The sequence below is a fragment of the Lemur catta genome, chromosome 18, assembly GCF_020740605.2.
Source record: "Lemur catta isolate mLemCat1 chromosome 18, mLemCat1.pri, whole genome shotgun sequence".
NCBI classification, from domain to species: Eukaryota; Metazoa; Chordata; class Mammalia; order Primates; family Lemuridae; genus Lemur; species Lemur catta.
This window is the reverse complement of record NC_059145.1, coordinates 40,183,026-40,200,180: the sequence shown is the minus strand read 5'-3', so window position 1 is coordinate 40,200,180 and position 17,155 is coordinate 40,183,026. Positions and strand designations below refer to the sequence as shown.

Genomic DNA, 17,155 nt, shown 5'->3' with positions numbered 1-17,155 from the left:
TTAGATGCTCCAGTTAGTGATGGCCAAACTAGATGATCCCAAAACATGCAATCTTCACCCTTCTCCCTATACCTCCCTCCCCCCCAAAGAAACATGCATATTTTCAGTAAAGTACCTACTTGAACACAGCTAAGAGGTCAAATTCAGAACCCAAACAACCTGGGTGTGCAAACTACATTCTACCTAAGGGTGGAGAGGTATCCAAGAACAGAAAGATCCACTCTCATAAGCCACTGGGCAGTTCATAAAGAGCTCAGTTCTTTTTTATCACTAGGGAACTAAAAGTCCTAAAACAGTAAGGGCCAAGTTGCATGTTTTTCCTCTTCTTTTTCTGCACTAGTAAGACTTGGCAGTGGGGAATAACTGCCACACAGACTTACAGAGTTTGAGTCTCCTTTGGTCAGACTTGACATGCTGCTGGAGAAGAAACCTACTCTAGCTTTGATAGATGTTTCCTTCCTAGATAAAACAGCATCTACTCTTTTAAAAATTTTTTTCTTTTGAGACTGAGTCTCATTCTGTTGCCCCTGGTAGAGTGCACAGTGGCGTCATCATAGCTCACTGCAACCTCAAACTCCTGGGCTCAACCAATCATCCTGCCTCAGCCTCCCAAGTAGCTGGGACTACAGGCGTGTACCACCACACCTGGCTGATTTTTCTAATTTTAGTAGAGACAGAGTCTCACTCTTTTTCAAGCTGACCTCGAATTCCTGAGCTCAAGCAATCCTCCTGTCTTGGTTTCCCAGAGTGCTAGGATTATAGGTGTGAGCCACTGTGCCTAGCCCAGCATCTACTCTTTCAATTGGCTAATCAAATCAATCCCTTCTAGCCTTTCCCTACATTGGCACTGTCTCCTGGTTAAAGAAAGCTGAATTTACTCATTTTTTAAAAGTTCATGTTCTGGCTGGTCCAATGGTAGTGAGTTATCAAAACTTATTACCATTAGTGTCACTAAAGTTGGTATACAACCCCCACTGCTCAATTTGGCTAAAAAAATAAAAATAAATAAAAGTTCATGTTCAAGTTGCTTCTTCTCTAATTACAGGGACTTTGGCATAAATGTTTTCTTAAAACCAAATCACACAGATGACTTTGCTTTCAAGCAGGTACAGAACAGTCAATACTGCATATGACTGAAATTACCAAAGAAATACAAAATGACAGCTCACAAAACATGAAGATAAGGTGGCACTTCTGGTTGTTTATAGCTTCTAAAGTAAAGAGTACCTAATTGATGAGTTGCTAATACAAATAGTAATGTCACTGGGTAAACAAACATTGACAACAAATAGAACTTAGTCATCAATAAATCTGAGGTAAGAAGACAAATACAATATTTCCTCAGGTCACAGAATAAAGAATAAATCCTGGAATAACTGCTATTGCTAACGGAAGGCTTTTTGGAAGCCTTAGAAATCAAGAAATCCTGTGGTAGTTTAAGGAAAAGGTTCTCATAGCTGAGGTGTGCATACATGAAGAGAAACACAGGAACAGGACATGTCTAGTGCTTACCCCCACTGCAGTAACATGAATCAAATTAATGTGCCCCAGTTAAGAGCACACTCCGCTGCAGAGAACAGTGTGCTTAATCATTAGAAGTCAACTCATTTGGGTCAACAATGTCAGTCTGATCACAACCGCAAATTAAGTGCAGTTATTTATAAAAATACAACACTCGACTCCCACATTGGCTACCTAAGAAAAGACTGATACAGTACATCCCTCTGTATTCCTGCTACTGCTGAGAATTTTGCTCACTACAAAGACACCGGGGCAGGGGGTTGGTGCTGTTATGAGGTGAGAACCCACAGGAACTCAGTGCTAACTGATAGAATATCAAAAGCCCTAGTAATAAACCAGATGTGAACAATTTCAAAAGCAACAGTTAAAGGAAAAATAAAGGAAAAACAGACCAAGGGCAAAAGAGAAGGAAAGAACTTATAATTTGTTGCTCACAGGTTTCCTAATGTTCAGCTGTGAAAAGCAAACTAAGTGCAATGTGCATTCAGGGAAGACACCTGCCTTAAAGAGTCATAGTGGCCGAATGCCTCCCATATAACATATTTTGATGATGATTATTCTCCATCTATAAGAGCATTTTTAAGATTGATCCAGCTCTTGTGTGGTACAGCTGCAACAAATATTTAAGGAACGTCAAAGGAAGCTCATTCTTCCCTTTTCATTGTTAGAGATTTTATGTAGCACATTCCCTGGGTTTAAATATATCCAATAAGAGCAATACCATCAAAAATAAGTCATATGCTTCCACCAACAATCCTTCTCAAAGGAGATTATCAAGATGTTTACTGTGACTGCTCCACCCACACATCTGGGGAATCTTGGGAACTACTTACCTGTAGTATCATTTCCTTCTATTCCATGATCACCATTGGCTAGCACTGTTGGTTTAGGAGTATCTGCAACAATCACAAAGCATAATTACCCATTGTGATAGATAGAAAAATGAAAAAAAGATCCAATTACTGTCTTACTAGTTAGAATTTTTGTCACTCTAAATAGTATTAGCTGAAAGCACTTAAAAACTGTTCAAAATTTAAAGATTCAATAAAAGAAAACCCAGAAACAGAACAGAACTGAGTCATTAATTCCCAGGGTACCCAAGCTCTGTTAAGTACCACCTCTACAGGACAGTGCTCCATAATAGCAAGTGTGTCTTTTTTAAGCTGTAAATGGTCAAAGATTACCATTAAATTCAATAAAACCATCTTGAAACTCCACAAGTTTAGTTATCAGTGATTCAAATCAAATGTCCCAAGGACACAGGGCCATTTAAAATAACTCCCACACAGGAAAACCAGAATACATCACTGCTCCTGGAGGTCATCAGCAGCACTTCTGGAAGCATAGGACTACTTTTTCTTTAGCTATTCTAATAGGGTATAGTTATGTCTTATTCTCTAATGACTAAAGATATTGAGCATGTTTTCATGTGTTTGTCATCCCTTTCTCTTCTTTGGTGAAGTAAATGGTCAAATTTTCTGAATATTTCCTAATTGAATTGTTTGTTTTCTTATTACTGAGTTTTGAGTAGTTTTTATATATTCCAAATATCAGTACTTTATCACATGAGTTTTGTAAACATTTTCTCCCAATCTTTAACTTGTACTGTATTTTCATTTTCTTAACTGTGTCTTTCGAAGAGCAAAACTTTAAATTTTGATGAAGTCTAATTTGTCCAATTTTCTTTCATGGATTGAGCTTTTGAAGAGGTATCCTAAGAAATCTTTGCTTCTTTGCTTTTCTATATAAATTTCAGAATCACTTATTAATTTATACAAAAAATCTTCAGGGGATCTTATTTGCAATTACACTGAATATACAAATCAATTTGGGGATGTAAAACCTTTTCTGAAAGGTTCTGACTATATCTAACATTTCAGCAACCTGTCTAGCTCTGCAGTCAGCCTACTGACCCAAGAGTTTCGTACAAATCATTCTCAAGAACCTCACAGATATATTTCTCATATGACAACAAATGAAAATCTAGAATATATGCTATTAAAATGTAAAATGTAAGATTTTACTTTGGAAGACAATAAACAAACGCTGTCCAACCCTTTGGCCTCCACAAATACAAGGCAGAAATCTTTCATACAAATTTCTCATTGAAAAGAGAGGAGCAATCAAAGAGAACAACCTAAAAGAATAAGACAATTAAATGGAAGAAAAAGGAGGAAATACAGAAGTGAAAGATAATAGACTTCTATTACATACCCACCCACTATGTAACACACACCCTGCTAAGTCTTTACATACTGTATTTTACTTATTCAGAGAGATGCCAAAATATTCCATCCCACATTTGGCATAAATAAATTCCCTTTCACATTGACACAATAATCTTATAGGACTTATTCTTCCTAGCTCAAGAAAGAATGCATATTTTAAAAAATCTACTTCATTTTAAAATGCAGATTCAAGAATATGGAAATTACAAAAATTGATACCATTAGAGTAGTATGAGAGCAGCCATGGGAGTGATAAAAAACTTTTTAAAATTTGATAATAACCACACTCTGTGAGGCCAAGGCCGGAAGATTGCTCAAGGTCAGGAGGTCAGGAGTTTGAGACCAGCCTGAGCAAGAGGAAGACCCCGTCTCTACTAAAATATAGAAAGAAATTAGCTGGACAACTAAAGATATATATATAAAATTAGCCGGGCATGGTAGCGCATGCCTGTAGTCCCAGCTACTCGGGAGGCTGAGGCAGGAGGACTGCTTGAGCCCAGGAGTTTGAGGTTGCTGTGAGCTAGGCTGACGCCATGGCACTCTAGCCCAGGCAACAGAGCAAGACTCTGTCTCAAAAAACAAACAAAAAAATTTTGAAAATAACCAGTGTTGGCAAGGGTGTAGGAAAATAGGTAATCTCAAACACCATTTGGGGGACTATAAATTGGAACAATCTTTTTTATGAGACAATTTGGTGGTCTATTAAATTTTGAAATACCCACTTAACAATCCATTTTAGGTATTTAGTTCACAAAGTGAAATAAAAGTATACAAAACTGAATGTGAACAGAATGTTTATTATGGCATTGTTTAAAAATAACAAATGCCCACCAACAAATTCACTATATTATTATAAAAATAGTATGCAGTATTAAACAAAATGAGTTAGCTATTCATGTTACTGATAGAGGAAGATGCCAGGACATACTAAGAAAAAAATAAAAGTAAATGTGGTATAAGAGTATTTTGAATACCCTCAAAAAACAAACAAAAAAAATCACCACATACATAAATAATCAGAAAAAAAAAAAAGAAAGAAAATATATCAAACACCACTGGTAAATTACTAAGGAATAGAGTGCAGGTGGTAGGGGAAAAAGACTTTCCAAAGTCCTGTTATAATTGAGCACATTAAAGAATCTAAGAGTGGATAAAAATAGGAAACTGAGGCACACATGTTAGCCTCAACATACTACCACAAGTATTTAAAAACAGCAGAAAAGACTGTTTAAAAGAAAAAAGGCCAGGCACAGTGGCTTATGCCTGTAATTCCCAGTGTTTGAGGTCAACAGTTTGAGACCAGCTTGGGCAACATAGTGAGACCACCCCCTACAAAAAACTTAAGGAAAAAAAAATTAGCTGGGCATGGTAGCATTCGCCTGTAGTCTCAGCTCCTGGGTAGGCTTAGGCTGAGGCAGGAGGATCACTTGAGCCCAAGAGTTGGAAGCTGCAGTGAGCTATGATGACACCACTGCACTCCAGCTTGGGCAACAGAATGAGACCCTGTCTCGAAAATAAAAATAAATGTAAAAAAAAAAAAAACAGATATAGAAATCAAGAAGGGTACTCTCCAGTGGACCAGAAATTATGAGTAATATCCAGGAAAATGAAAGAAAATAAAACTGCACTGGAGAAACCACAGCCCAGAGAAGGCAAAGGAAAGCAGGACTCTAATGAACTCTAAGCTTACAGGCAGCAGGGGTGTTGGGTACTCCATTAGAAGCTGCCAGGCTGGTCCCCATGTTCCCCATGCTTTTCTTCCCACATCCCTACAGTAGTCAGCTTTGTGCCAACTCCCAGATGAGAGTGGAGACTGGATGCTCTGGCACATGAGTAAGTCACTTTGCCAGGTGACCGGTGATACCCAGAGGAGGGGGAAGCCCTCACGCCCAGAGGGATTATCTACTGGCATTACCCACCTGGTAGTACTGTCACATACTGGTCAGAGGCAGGGGGTAGAAAACAGTTATGCATCATAGGGTATCTCAAACAGACAGTATTTCAAATAACTGAGGAAAACTACTACTCCCACCACCCTCAAAGGCATCATATTCAAAGAGAATAAATACCATCCATGGAAACAATGTTGATATAGCAAATAGAAGACTTTTTAAAAGGAATAATACATCATTTCCCTCAGAAAGAGAAGAGAAAATATCACACATCCATGGAACAGAAGCAAGCCTTAATGAGTGGTTTTTATAAGTTAGATGGTTTCCAATTCTTTATTTTCATCAAAATTGAAAGAGGTATAATGGAGTTGTTATCTGATACAAAACAGAATAATTTTTTATAATATTGTACTATGGCATTCTTAACACATAAGTATTGAGAACAATGCCATAATAAAGCTTCTATTCCCACATACTTAGCTATGTGAATAAAGTTTCTTTGTTATGATGCCTAGAAAAACAATAGGAATACAATTGCTAAATCCTGTTTTATCCTGGCAATAAATACTGATCCACAGACTCATGATCTAATGGATAGAAATAACAGGCCCCATTATCTCATTAAGAAAAGCATTTCTAATCAAATTCAACTTTTATGGTTAGTAATAACTTGTCAAAAACTGTAATATATGTGACCAACTGTATGCTACTGATAATTGTGATGATAAATTTCTTTTGGAGCAAGTGAATACTTACAGCCTTATTGTCATAGGAACTTTTAAAGTTAAAATTTAAGTTTACATACTTACTTAGTTGCAGAAACATGGTAACGTAATGAAGAAAAAAACTTCCAAGCACAAAAATGTATTATATTAGGATAAAAGTATGTCTGAGACATGGAATAGAAATGAGTGCAAGGACTCAAAAGAAGGATTTAAATTTCCGATGATAAAGAACAGGTTGTTCATATATTTGTAAAATAGATGATAGGAATCAAAATATTATATCTATTTAAAAGCATTTAGATACATTTCAAAGAGTAATGTAACTATTATTTTATATGCCAAAAGCAAAACATTCTAAAAATTACACGTTTTACAACTAAACTTTTGCTAAAAAGTTTTAGATGTCAACTTAATGTAGAAAGAGTACAACATTTTCAGAATTCTCATATGGGTACATGTCCAAAAAGTTTCAAGACCACTACTTAGACCAAATTAAAAAGAATGATTGACACGTACTGATAGAAAATTTTCTAAGATATAAAGTAAAAAGAGTAGTTTTAAAAAAAGCCCACATGGTTTGATCCCATTTGTATGAAACTAAAGCTACAAGATAGCCAGGTACGGGGGCCCACATCTGCAGTCCTGGCTATTCAGGAGGCTGAGGCAGGGGGATTGCTTGAGCCCAGGAGTTCAAGGTTACATTGAGCTATGACTGCACCACTGCACTGCATTCCAGCCTGGGCGACACAGCGAGACTGTCTCTTAAGACAAACAAAACTAAAGCCACTTGATTTCTGATTGTACATTTGGAATTGCACAGAACATAGTCTTAAAAGATCTACCTCTCTTGAGGAAATAAAAATGATTAAGTGAAAGTCAAGTGAGATTTTCACTTGATTTTTAATTTTTTAAAATAACATTTTTATTTTAGAATAGTTTTAGATTTAAAAAAGTTGTGATGATAATACAGAGATTCCCACATACTTCATGGGAAGTTTCCCCTATTAGTTGTATTTACATCGTACATTAGTATGGCATGTTTATCACAATCAACGAACTAGTGTTGTTTATTAACTCAAGTATAGAAGTTATTCAGATTTCTTTATATTTATGTAATGTCCTTTTTCTGTTCCAGTATCTCATCCAGGATACTAACAATACACTACATTTAGTTGAAATGTCCCTTTAGGCTCTTCCTCCTATCTGCAACAATTCTCAGACTTTCCTTGTTTTTGATATCTTGACAGTTTTGATGAGTATTTGGAAGGTACTTTGTAGAATATATCCCTCAACTACAATTTGCCTGATTGCATGATTAGACTGGGATTTATGGATTTGGGGGTGGAAGCCCACAGAGGTAAAATGCCCGTCTCATCACATTATAGCCTGGCTAATCAAATTTTTTTTAGTTTTCGGGGGATTAGGCTGTGATAAAGTGTTTAAGTTGTTTTTTGTTTTGTTTTTTTTTTTGAGACAGAGTCTCGCTGTGTTGCCCGGGCTACAGTGAGTGCCGTGGCGTCAGCCTAGCTCACAGCAACCTCAAACTCCTGGGCTTAAACGATCCTACTGCCTCAGCCTCCCGAGTAGCTGAGACTACAGGCATGCGCCACCATACCCGGCTAATTTTTTTATATATATATATATATTTTAGTTGGCCAGATAATTTTTCTATTTTTAGTAGAGATGGGGTCTCGCTCTTGCTCAGGCTGGTCTCGAACTCCTGAGCTCAAGCGATCCACCCGCCTCGGCCTCCCAGAGTGCTAGGATCACAGGCGTGAGCCACCGCGCCCAGCCAAGTGTTTAAGTTTTTCCACAACAAAGTTACTCTTCCCTTCCCATCATACTACATTCTTTTGGTAGGAAGTAACTCCACACTTGATGGGGAGTTATGTGCCTCCTTTTTGAATGATACAAATTATCTTACGTATAGATATCTATACATAAATTATTTGGAATTGTTCTGTACAGGAGATTTGTCTATTCTCTTTTTGTTTATTTGGTCATTTATTTATGGACTCATGGGTATTCATTTTATACTCTGGGTTTTAATCCAATACTACTTCATTTATTTTGTTGCTCAAACTGCTCCAGTGTTGGCCACTGGGAGCTCTTTCAGTTGACTCCTGTGTCCCTTTGACATACCTCCATCATTGTGGGCTTTGTAACATAATTATTTAATAGGGTTTTAAATTAATGATTTGTGCAAGTAAAGGTAAATTTTTTTCACTGAAGAGCGTAAACAACAAGAGATTTAATGGAGAACAAAATGCATAATGGCAGTCTAATTTGCAGACACCTGTCTACTTTCTGCTTGCCATTTTTTACCTAAAGTGTACACAAGGGAATTTTTAATTCATAAAATGTGACTTTCATATAAGGTGCAGTAGAACACACTCCAGCTGATTAAGAAACCAGAAGATTATTCAAAAGTTGTTTGCTTGAATGCTGAAACTAGTGAGTCAAAGTTGGATTAGGTACAGGATATACAGTCTCAAAGTATCTCCTCATAAATTATTTATTCATTACAAAGGGAAAAATATTAATTTTACAGCAAAGAAAATTGGCAGACACTAATAAGTGATCAAAGTTATCATCGCCAATAAGGTGTTTCTTGATGTGGCATACTAAGGACACATTATATTTATACAATACTACTGCCAAAAATGCATAATTTAAATCTAATTATGAGGAAATGCCAGGCAAACTCAAATTGAGAGAATGTCTGCAAAATAAGTTGTCCCTGCCTTTGATAATCAGGCCTAAAAAAACAACAAAAAAACAAAACAAAAAAATAACTAGCCATGCTGTGTTCAAAAATATCAAGGTCATAAAAGACAGAGTGGAGAAACTGTTCCAAATAAAAAGAGACTAAAGAGACATGAAAATTAATGTGATTTCAGATTCAATTCTGGACAAGAACAAAAATTCAAAAGGATGTTTTGAATCTGTTGAGACAACTGATGACATTGAAGTAAGGTTTGTAGATTAGATAGGAGTATCTCATTCATGTTTAACTTTCTGATTTTGATCATCATACTCTAGTCAGTTCTGAATATCTAGTTCTCAGGGTAAAGAGGCATGAGTTCTACAATTTGCTCTTAAACCATCTGGGCAGGGAAGGGAGTATAATATGTATATATAGAGAGAATGATAAAGCAAATGTGGCAAAATATTAACAATTGATAAACCCAAGGGTATATAGTAGTTCTTGGTTCTGTTCTTGCAATGTAAAGTTTAACAAAGTCATTTGCTTGCAGGATATTTTTGGCAAAGAAGAGTTTTCAATTCAGTTCACTAAAAACACAAATTCCAGCATAAACATGGTAGCAAAGATGCCATCTACATTTGGGGAGGGAAGAATATTACCGTGTTTCACTGAGAGATCTTAACATAAAGATGCCTGCACCATTTCCAAGGTGAGAAATTTGACTGTAAGAAACAAATATTCGAATCAACACACATGTAGTCTGCCCATACCAACCACAGAAACTTTTTACCTGATGGAGAAAGGTTTGGGGGGAAAAAAAGAAAAGGAAGTAGAAAAAAGAGAACATGGAAGATAGTTGTTGGGTTAGGATGGGATTGCAGGTAGGATGTAGTTTATTTCTTTGGTATCTTTGCCCTAGCAGCTCTCAGAAAGAACCTGACAAATTAATCTCTTCTTAGGAGATCCCTGCTTTTCTTTTATACCAGGGTACAATTATTATTAACTATACTTTTTGGAACTATTTTTCTTTTCTTTTCCAAAGGGAAACTATTAGCTTCAAATCAAAGAAAGCAACCATTTTTGCAAAGATGTCACACTAATTTTTTATACACAGATGTAAACTTTCTCCATGTAACAAAAACATTTGTACCCCCTTAATATTTTGAAATTTAAAGAAATTAATAAGGCCGGGCACGGTGGCTCATGCCTGTAATCCTAGCACTCTGGAAGGCTGAGGCAAGAGGACAGCTCGAGGTCAGGAGTTTGAGACCAGCCCGAGCAAGAGTGAGACCCCACCTCTACTAAAAAAACAGAAAGAAATGATCTGGACAGCTAAAAATATATATATATTATAAAGTTAGCCAGGCATGGTGGCACATGCCTATAGTCCCAGCTACTTGGGAGGCTGAGACAGAAGGATTGCTTAAGCCCAGGAGTTTGAGGTTGCTGTGTGCTTGACGCCACAGCACTCTAGTCCAGGCAACAGAGCGAGACTCTGTCTCAAAAAAACAAAAAATAATAATAAATAAAAAATAAACATTCCCAAATATAATCATTAAGACTATTAAGAGGGTTTAGGATTGACGTTTATGCCTACCTAAATCAATGCCTCCCACTTTGGGTTGGAGACACAATCGTTTGTTAGTCTGTATATTAACACAATCCAAAACTGACCAAAATGATTTCAGTTCAGTTTAACACCATACAAAACTATTTCAATTCACTTTAATAAGCAATGATTACACATCTAGCACATACCAAGAGCAGAGATCTCTCTTTAATGCAGATCTGGCCATGTTTCCTAGTACCTCCAGAGTACCCTATAGACTGTGAGACTCTGCATGACTTTAATCTTGATCTACTTTTCCATGGTTCTCTCCTGTCACGTGTCTCACTTGTCATTTTAACCTTTGATTTCTTAACAATGAGAAACTTTGAGGTTGCCGGTAAACTTTGAACTATTCTGTGCCTCTCTGCTTTTGTTAAATATGTTATTCTTCACGAAATAAACAAAGAGTAGCATAATCAGTGTGAGACAATAAATAACTTCATTATGACCTTGCGAGTGCCATGAAATAGGAAAGTTCAGGGAAGAAGCACTTATCAAGAGGAAGATGAAAAAAAAAGAGGTGGGTGTGGGGGATAGGGGGAGAGTTTAGAAGAGATGGGGAATGAGAGTCAGGAAGTCAGGGAATATTCTTGGAAGGTTACATCTAAACCCAATCTTAAAAGATTTCAGAACAGCACCTTTAGCAAAAGCTTTATATATAATAACATCAACCTCTAGACTTGTATCTCCAGCCCAACTCTCCTCTGAACTTCAGACTCTTAACTAGCTGCCTATTCATCTTCTCCACTTTGATGGCTAGATTTGTCCTTGGCAATGTAAAGGTCTTATGCCTTAGCAAGAGCAGTTCTGGTGGCATACAGTGTTGAAGTCTGATGAAAGTGATTTCAAGAGCGAATGGGAAGAAAGAAATTGGAGATGGGTGGGAAATACATCTCTTTCAAAGAAGGAGCAAAGTAAAAAGACGTAGATGAAATGTATGTGGGAATAAGACAAGATTTTTTTTTCTTTTTTTTTTTTTTCTCTTCTGCCACAGCCTCTGTCCAAGATTTTTTTAAGTGATGGAAAATTTATGGTATGTTTGATGCTGATACATGACCCAGTTGAAAGAAAGGAACAGATAATGCAGAAGACAAAAGAGATTATTGCTACAGTAGTGCCCTTTGAGTGGCAGCATGAGCAGTTTACTCATAACAAGCATAATAGGAGGGTATAAGGGCATAGATGAAGGTGGGCTAGGAGGAGATGTGTGCTAGGACTATGCAAAAGTTCTCTTCTGATTGAGTCAAATTGATTCTTTGTTCTAAAGGTCATCAGCTGGGAATATGAATAGGAGAGAAGTGCTGGAAGTTTGAACAGAGAGATGTAAAATGACTGTCCAGGAAAGTGGAAGACCACGAATTTATGTGAATAGTAGCAGAATTCCTCAAGTTCATGTTTTTTCTCGAAATAAGACTCTTACATTTCCTGAACATAATATTAATACATCTAATAGTTCTGCTTTTTGAATATAAGTTAATCTTTAGTTTTTAAAAAAGTATCTGAGATAGTAAATCAAGCAGAAAGTATGTATTCATGAAAAAGGCATGGTTTCACAGAAAGAAGACGGGGTTACAAAAAGATCTGGTGTACTTCTGTCTTTATTAACTAAATGATCAAATGCAACCCTGTCATTTCTTTCTTTCTTTTTTAAATTTTTTTACAGAGACAGGGCCTCGCTATGTTGCCCAGGCTGGTCTCAAACTCCTGGGCTCAAGTGATCCTCCTGCCTCAGCCTCCCAAAGTGCTAGGTTAACACCCATGAGCTAGTGTGCCCAGACAATCCTCTCATTTCTAAGCCCTAATAGCCTGACCTGGGAAGTGGGACTAAATGCAATAATATAGGAGGCAGTACTTTGTCAATTGTACAGTACTAAATAACTTGTCCCTTTGTTACTAACTATAAACTGATTAACTAAAGACTCATTAATCTATGGACCAACTATAGGTTAACTATAGATTGATCAATAAAATAACCTTGTGAAAACACTAGTTTATTTTTGCCATATATAAAATTCTTGGTTAAGTGACATTACCAGATCTAAGACTGTTCCAGGCATACTTGTGAGAGCGAAGACAGAAATAACAATTTGCCAGAATAAAATAAAATGAAAGCAAGAAAAGGAGGTTAGAAAGGAATAAAAGAGAGGCTACAATTCTACCATACACATTAAAAATCTAAGCCCCGGAGAGAACAATAAAAACAACATTACAACATACAAGCAATTAGATTTTAGAGTAGGACGAAGGCTCACGTACTTCTCTGCCAGATAAGACTTGTTGAAACACTGCACATTGCTGGATAAGTCCTAATTCAAAAGATGCTATACTGCTTTCTCTTACCGACTGATTTCTCCAGAAGACCCCCATTTTATACAATGAAAACTTTCTCAGCAGAACACATATGGCACTGAAAATAGCACACATGTTCTAAAAACTAATTATGTTCTCTGAGATACAAGGATATCCAAATGTACGTTATTTTTTAATCCCCTTTCCCCAGGAGATGTTAGATTCCCACAGCAGCCAAATCAACTTGGCAGAGAAGGAAAGTAGGAAGAAACTGAGGGGGCATGTATGCTGTGAGGAAAAGACCCATATTGAGTCAGCCTGGGGCAAAACACGGAGGATTAAGCAAGGTCTTAATGCAAGGGTGAACATGTCAGACCCATGCCAACACTGCCCTCTTGTGGCCAATTAAGTTGGTTGCAATGCTCAGCAAAAGAAGGGCCCAGTCAGCAAAACAAACAGAAATTAGGCAGTATCTAGTTATGATCCTTTCCAGAACTTACTTCCTTAGGCCCCTTCTCCTGGATTAATGTTTCTCAATTTTGGATATGCATCCAAGTCCCCTGTGAGGATGTGTTAAAACAAATTGCTGGGCACCATCCCCAGAATTTCTGATTCCATGTAGGCCTAAGAATTGCATTTTGAACATGCGTAACACTGGTGGCCCAACGACCATACTTTGAGAACCACTGTCATAGGTTAATTTCTTATTGTACAAATAGCCTCAAAGACCTCCAACAATGTTCGGGAGAAAGCATTCTCTCAGTGTCACAAGTAGAATTAGTTAGGCACACAGACTACAGAAGAATTAAGTGACTTGTCCCGCAAATACACAAATTTGCCAAGTATTTGTGTCTGAGGATCAACACAATAATGTTCATTTAAATGAACAAGAGTCACAGACAAGGCTGGGCATGGTGGCTCACACCTGTACTCCTAGCACTTTGGGAGGCCAAGGTGGGAGGAACGCTTGAGCTCTGGAGTTTGAGACCAGCCTGAGCAACAGCGAGACCAGTTTCTACTAAAAATAGAAAAATTAGCTGGGTATGGTGGCACACATCTATAGTCCCAGCTACTTGGGAGGCTGAGGCAGTAGGATCACTTGAGGCCAGCAGTTGGACGCTGACGTAGTGAGCTATGCTGATACCGCTGCACTCTAGCCTTGGGTGACAGAGACTCAATCTTGAAGAAAAAAAAGAGAGAGAGTCACAGACTTATTGCTTTGTTATTTACATCTAAGAGAAAGCTTCAGTCTTTTGTCTCTCTCACCTAGAAAACAGGGCCGTACAGTGCCCATAATGAATAATTATTAATATAAGGAAAACAACATTTTGAATGAAGGAAAAATATCATATAGTACATACATTCTGAAAAAGTATCTGAGAATTGTTTCCCAAAGTGACATGCATTTTAGAAGAAGTAGTTTGACACCAGTTTTATTTCCAGGTATTGGATATTCAGATGGTTTATAGAGGCAATGATAAGATACTTGCAGAAGCAAAACTAACTGGTAGTAAAAGGAGAAAGAGTACATTCACAGAAAAGGCCTAAAAAGAATGACAAAGCCAGTAGCAAAGAGCATCCCTAGCACACATATGGTGACCTTGAAATAACATTTCGCACTAAATATATATACATATATATCTTCTTGGAGAATTTGGTATTTTCAGGTTTGGGGCCAAGAATTGTACTCAGAGGAAACAGTGACTTTCCTACTTTGTGTTAAATGGCATAAAGGCAGCCTTGCTTTCTTATTCCTCATTTTTAAGCTGAAGCCAATTAGGGTGAGTATAAAAGAATTAAAGGAAATAAAAATACCATTATCCAAAGAGTTCTATTATGTGTAACCCATTCAACTGCCCCTTCTATATCTGTATGAAGGAAAATGGTTGATAAACTTCCAAAACAGGTTACCCCAAGTGAGCCTGCTGTAAAATTGTATCAAGAGCATCAGTGGGCCGGGCGCGGTGGCTCACGCCTGTAATCCTAGCTCTGGGAGGCCGAGGCGGGTGGATCGCTCGAGGTCAGGAGTTCGAGACCAGCCTGAGCAAGAGTGAGACCCCGTCTCTACTAAAAATAGAAAGAAATTATCTGGCCAACTAAAAATATATATACAAAAAAATTAGCCGGGCGTGGTGGCTCATGCCTGTAGTCCCAGCTACTCGGGAGGCTGAGGCAGTAGGATCGCTTAAGCCCAGGAGTCTGAGGTTGCTGTGAGCTAGGCTGATGCCACGGCACTCACTCTAGCCCGGGCAACAAAGTGAGACTCTGTCTCAAAAAAAAAAAAAAAAAAGAGCATCAGTGATAGCTTACTAAACCTCATCCAAATATAAAATCAAACTTAAAATTGGATATATTATAAAATAATAAAGTCTAGTGCCCTCCTATCACTCCTGAAGATATGTTCAGAAAAAAGAACATCTTATTTAGAATGTTCTCTAGGCAAAACACAAATATGAAACCTACCATTTGGGCAAAAACCATCAATCTGATAATCTATAAAAACAAGACCCACAGCAGAGAAGTCCCCATTCTTAGAGAACTCACTCACTGCATAAGGCAAAACAAGGCAGCTCCTTTCCTATCTTCTTTGATGTCTCCAACAGCCATCTCCCCCTCTCCCTTTTATGTTCAGTCAAGATTTCTATAAACAACCTTTAGGAAGCTGGTATGGGAAAAAATTAGCAACTTACAATTTAATTATATTGTAATTATAAACTTTATATATTCTTTTTGAACAGATTAATAAATATATATGGATAAAATCCAATTGGTACAAAGGAATACACAGTAAAAATCAGTCTTACCCTTACCCCTATACCCTAGGCAGCCAGTTTTCCTTCCCAGAGTAACCACTGTTAACAATTTCTATAGTAGTCTTCCTGAGTTAATGAACTTTTAATTATAGCTTATTTACATATTAAAAATAGTGGGGAAGATTTAATATTTTTATAAGCAAAATAGTTTCTTATTTTTTTTATTGCAGCTTATTATGGGGGTACAAAACTTCAAGTTATATATATTGCCCATGCCCCCCAATAGTTTCTTATTAATAAAGACTTTCCTCCTCTTGGGTCAAGTTAATGTGACATGGATCAAGTCACTCAAGATGAAGTACAAGAAATTCTATGGCCACCACCTCATTGTTCTTATCCACCTAGGCTCAGATCCAGGTGGTAAAAGTAATACACAGCTAAAGGAAAATAAAAAAAAGCAAGCTTCTTCCACGTATGATTGATGAGGTTAAGTTAATAGGGATGGGAAGATCATCTTAGCCACGACTACTGTTACAACAATATTTATGTCTAACTTTTTCCTTTCTTCCAACTAAGTTTTCTTTATTTTTAGGTCAGTCAAAGGCCAAATAACTCCATTGACCATTATGAATTAAAAAAAGAATAAACATTCCCATTTCCATTTTCTGTTAAGGAATCCAATTTTTTTCTTGGAGTAAATGGCTTTTTTTTTTTTTTAAGAGATGGGATCTTGCCAATGTTACCCAGACTGGACTTGAACTCCTGGGCTCAAGGGATGGTTCCGCCTTAGCCTCTTGAGTAGCTGGGACTACAGGCACGCACCACTGTGCCTGGCTTGAGTAAATATTTTAAATATTTATATGGACATAATTAGATTTTTTTTTTTTTTTGAGACAGAGTCTTGCTCTGTCGCCCTGGCTAGAGTGCAGTAGCATCATCATAGCTCACTACAACCTCAAACTCCTGGGCTCAAGCGATCCTCCTGCCTTAGCCTCCCAAATAGCTGGGACTACAGGCATGCACCACTACACTGGCTAATTTTTCTACTTTTTATAGAGAGGGGGTCTCACTTTTGTTCAGGCTGATCTCAAACTCCTGACCTCAAGCAATCCTCTTGCTTCAGCCTCCCAGAGTGCTAGGATTACAAGTGTGAACCACCATACCTGGCCTAGATCTTAAATTCTCAACACGTTTTCTGATGATTTGTGGTTACTCCTCCACCCCAAAATTAAGCATAAATAAAGGCAGTAGGTTTTCTTCTTCCACTTAGGCTACAGAAAGCCAAAAGCAATGTTATTCCTATCTTAACAACAAAAAGCCAAATCAACTACAAAAGGATAACCTGAATTCATCAAAGAGCTGACATGTTAGGGCTATGAAGTAGTATAAAATCCAAAAAAAGACAAGCCCCTAAAGGAGATATAGGAGGTG

At 37.4% G+C, this 17,155-nt stretch overlaps 1 protein-coding gene across 5 annotated transcripts in view; it reads right to left on the bottom strand.

The window, feature by feature from the left end:
- MAP4 (microtubule associated protein 4) overlaps positions 1 to 17,155 on the bottom strand; it is a 191,313-nt gene that overhangs the window by 101,469 nt on the left and 72,689 nt on the right. For all 5 annotated transcript variants that reach the window (XM_045530360.1, XM_045530363.1, XM_045530362.1 and 2 more), the window contains one exon: positions 2,355 to 2,417. In XM_045530360.1, coding sequence (XP_045386316.1) covers positions 2,355 to 2,417 — 63 coding nt within the window. The remainder of the gene's footprint in view (positions 1 to 2,354; positions 2,418 to 17,155) is intronic.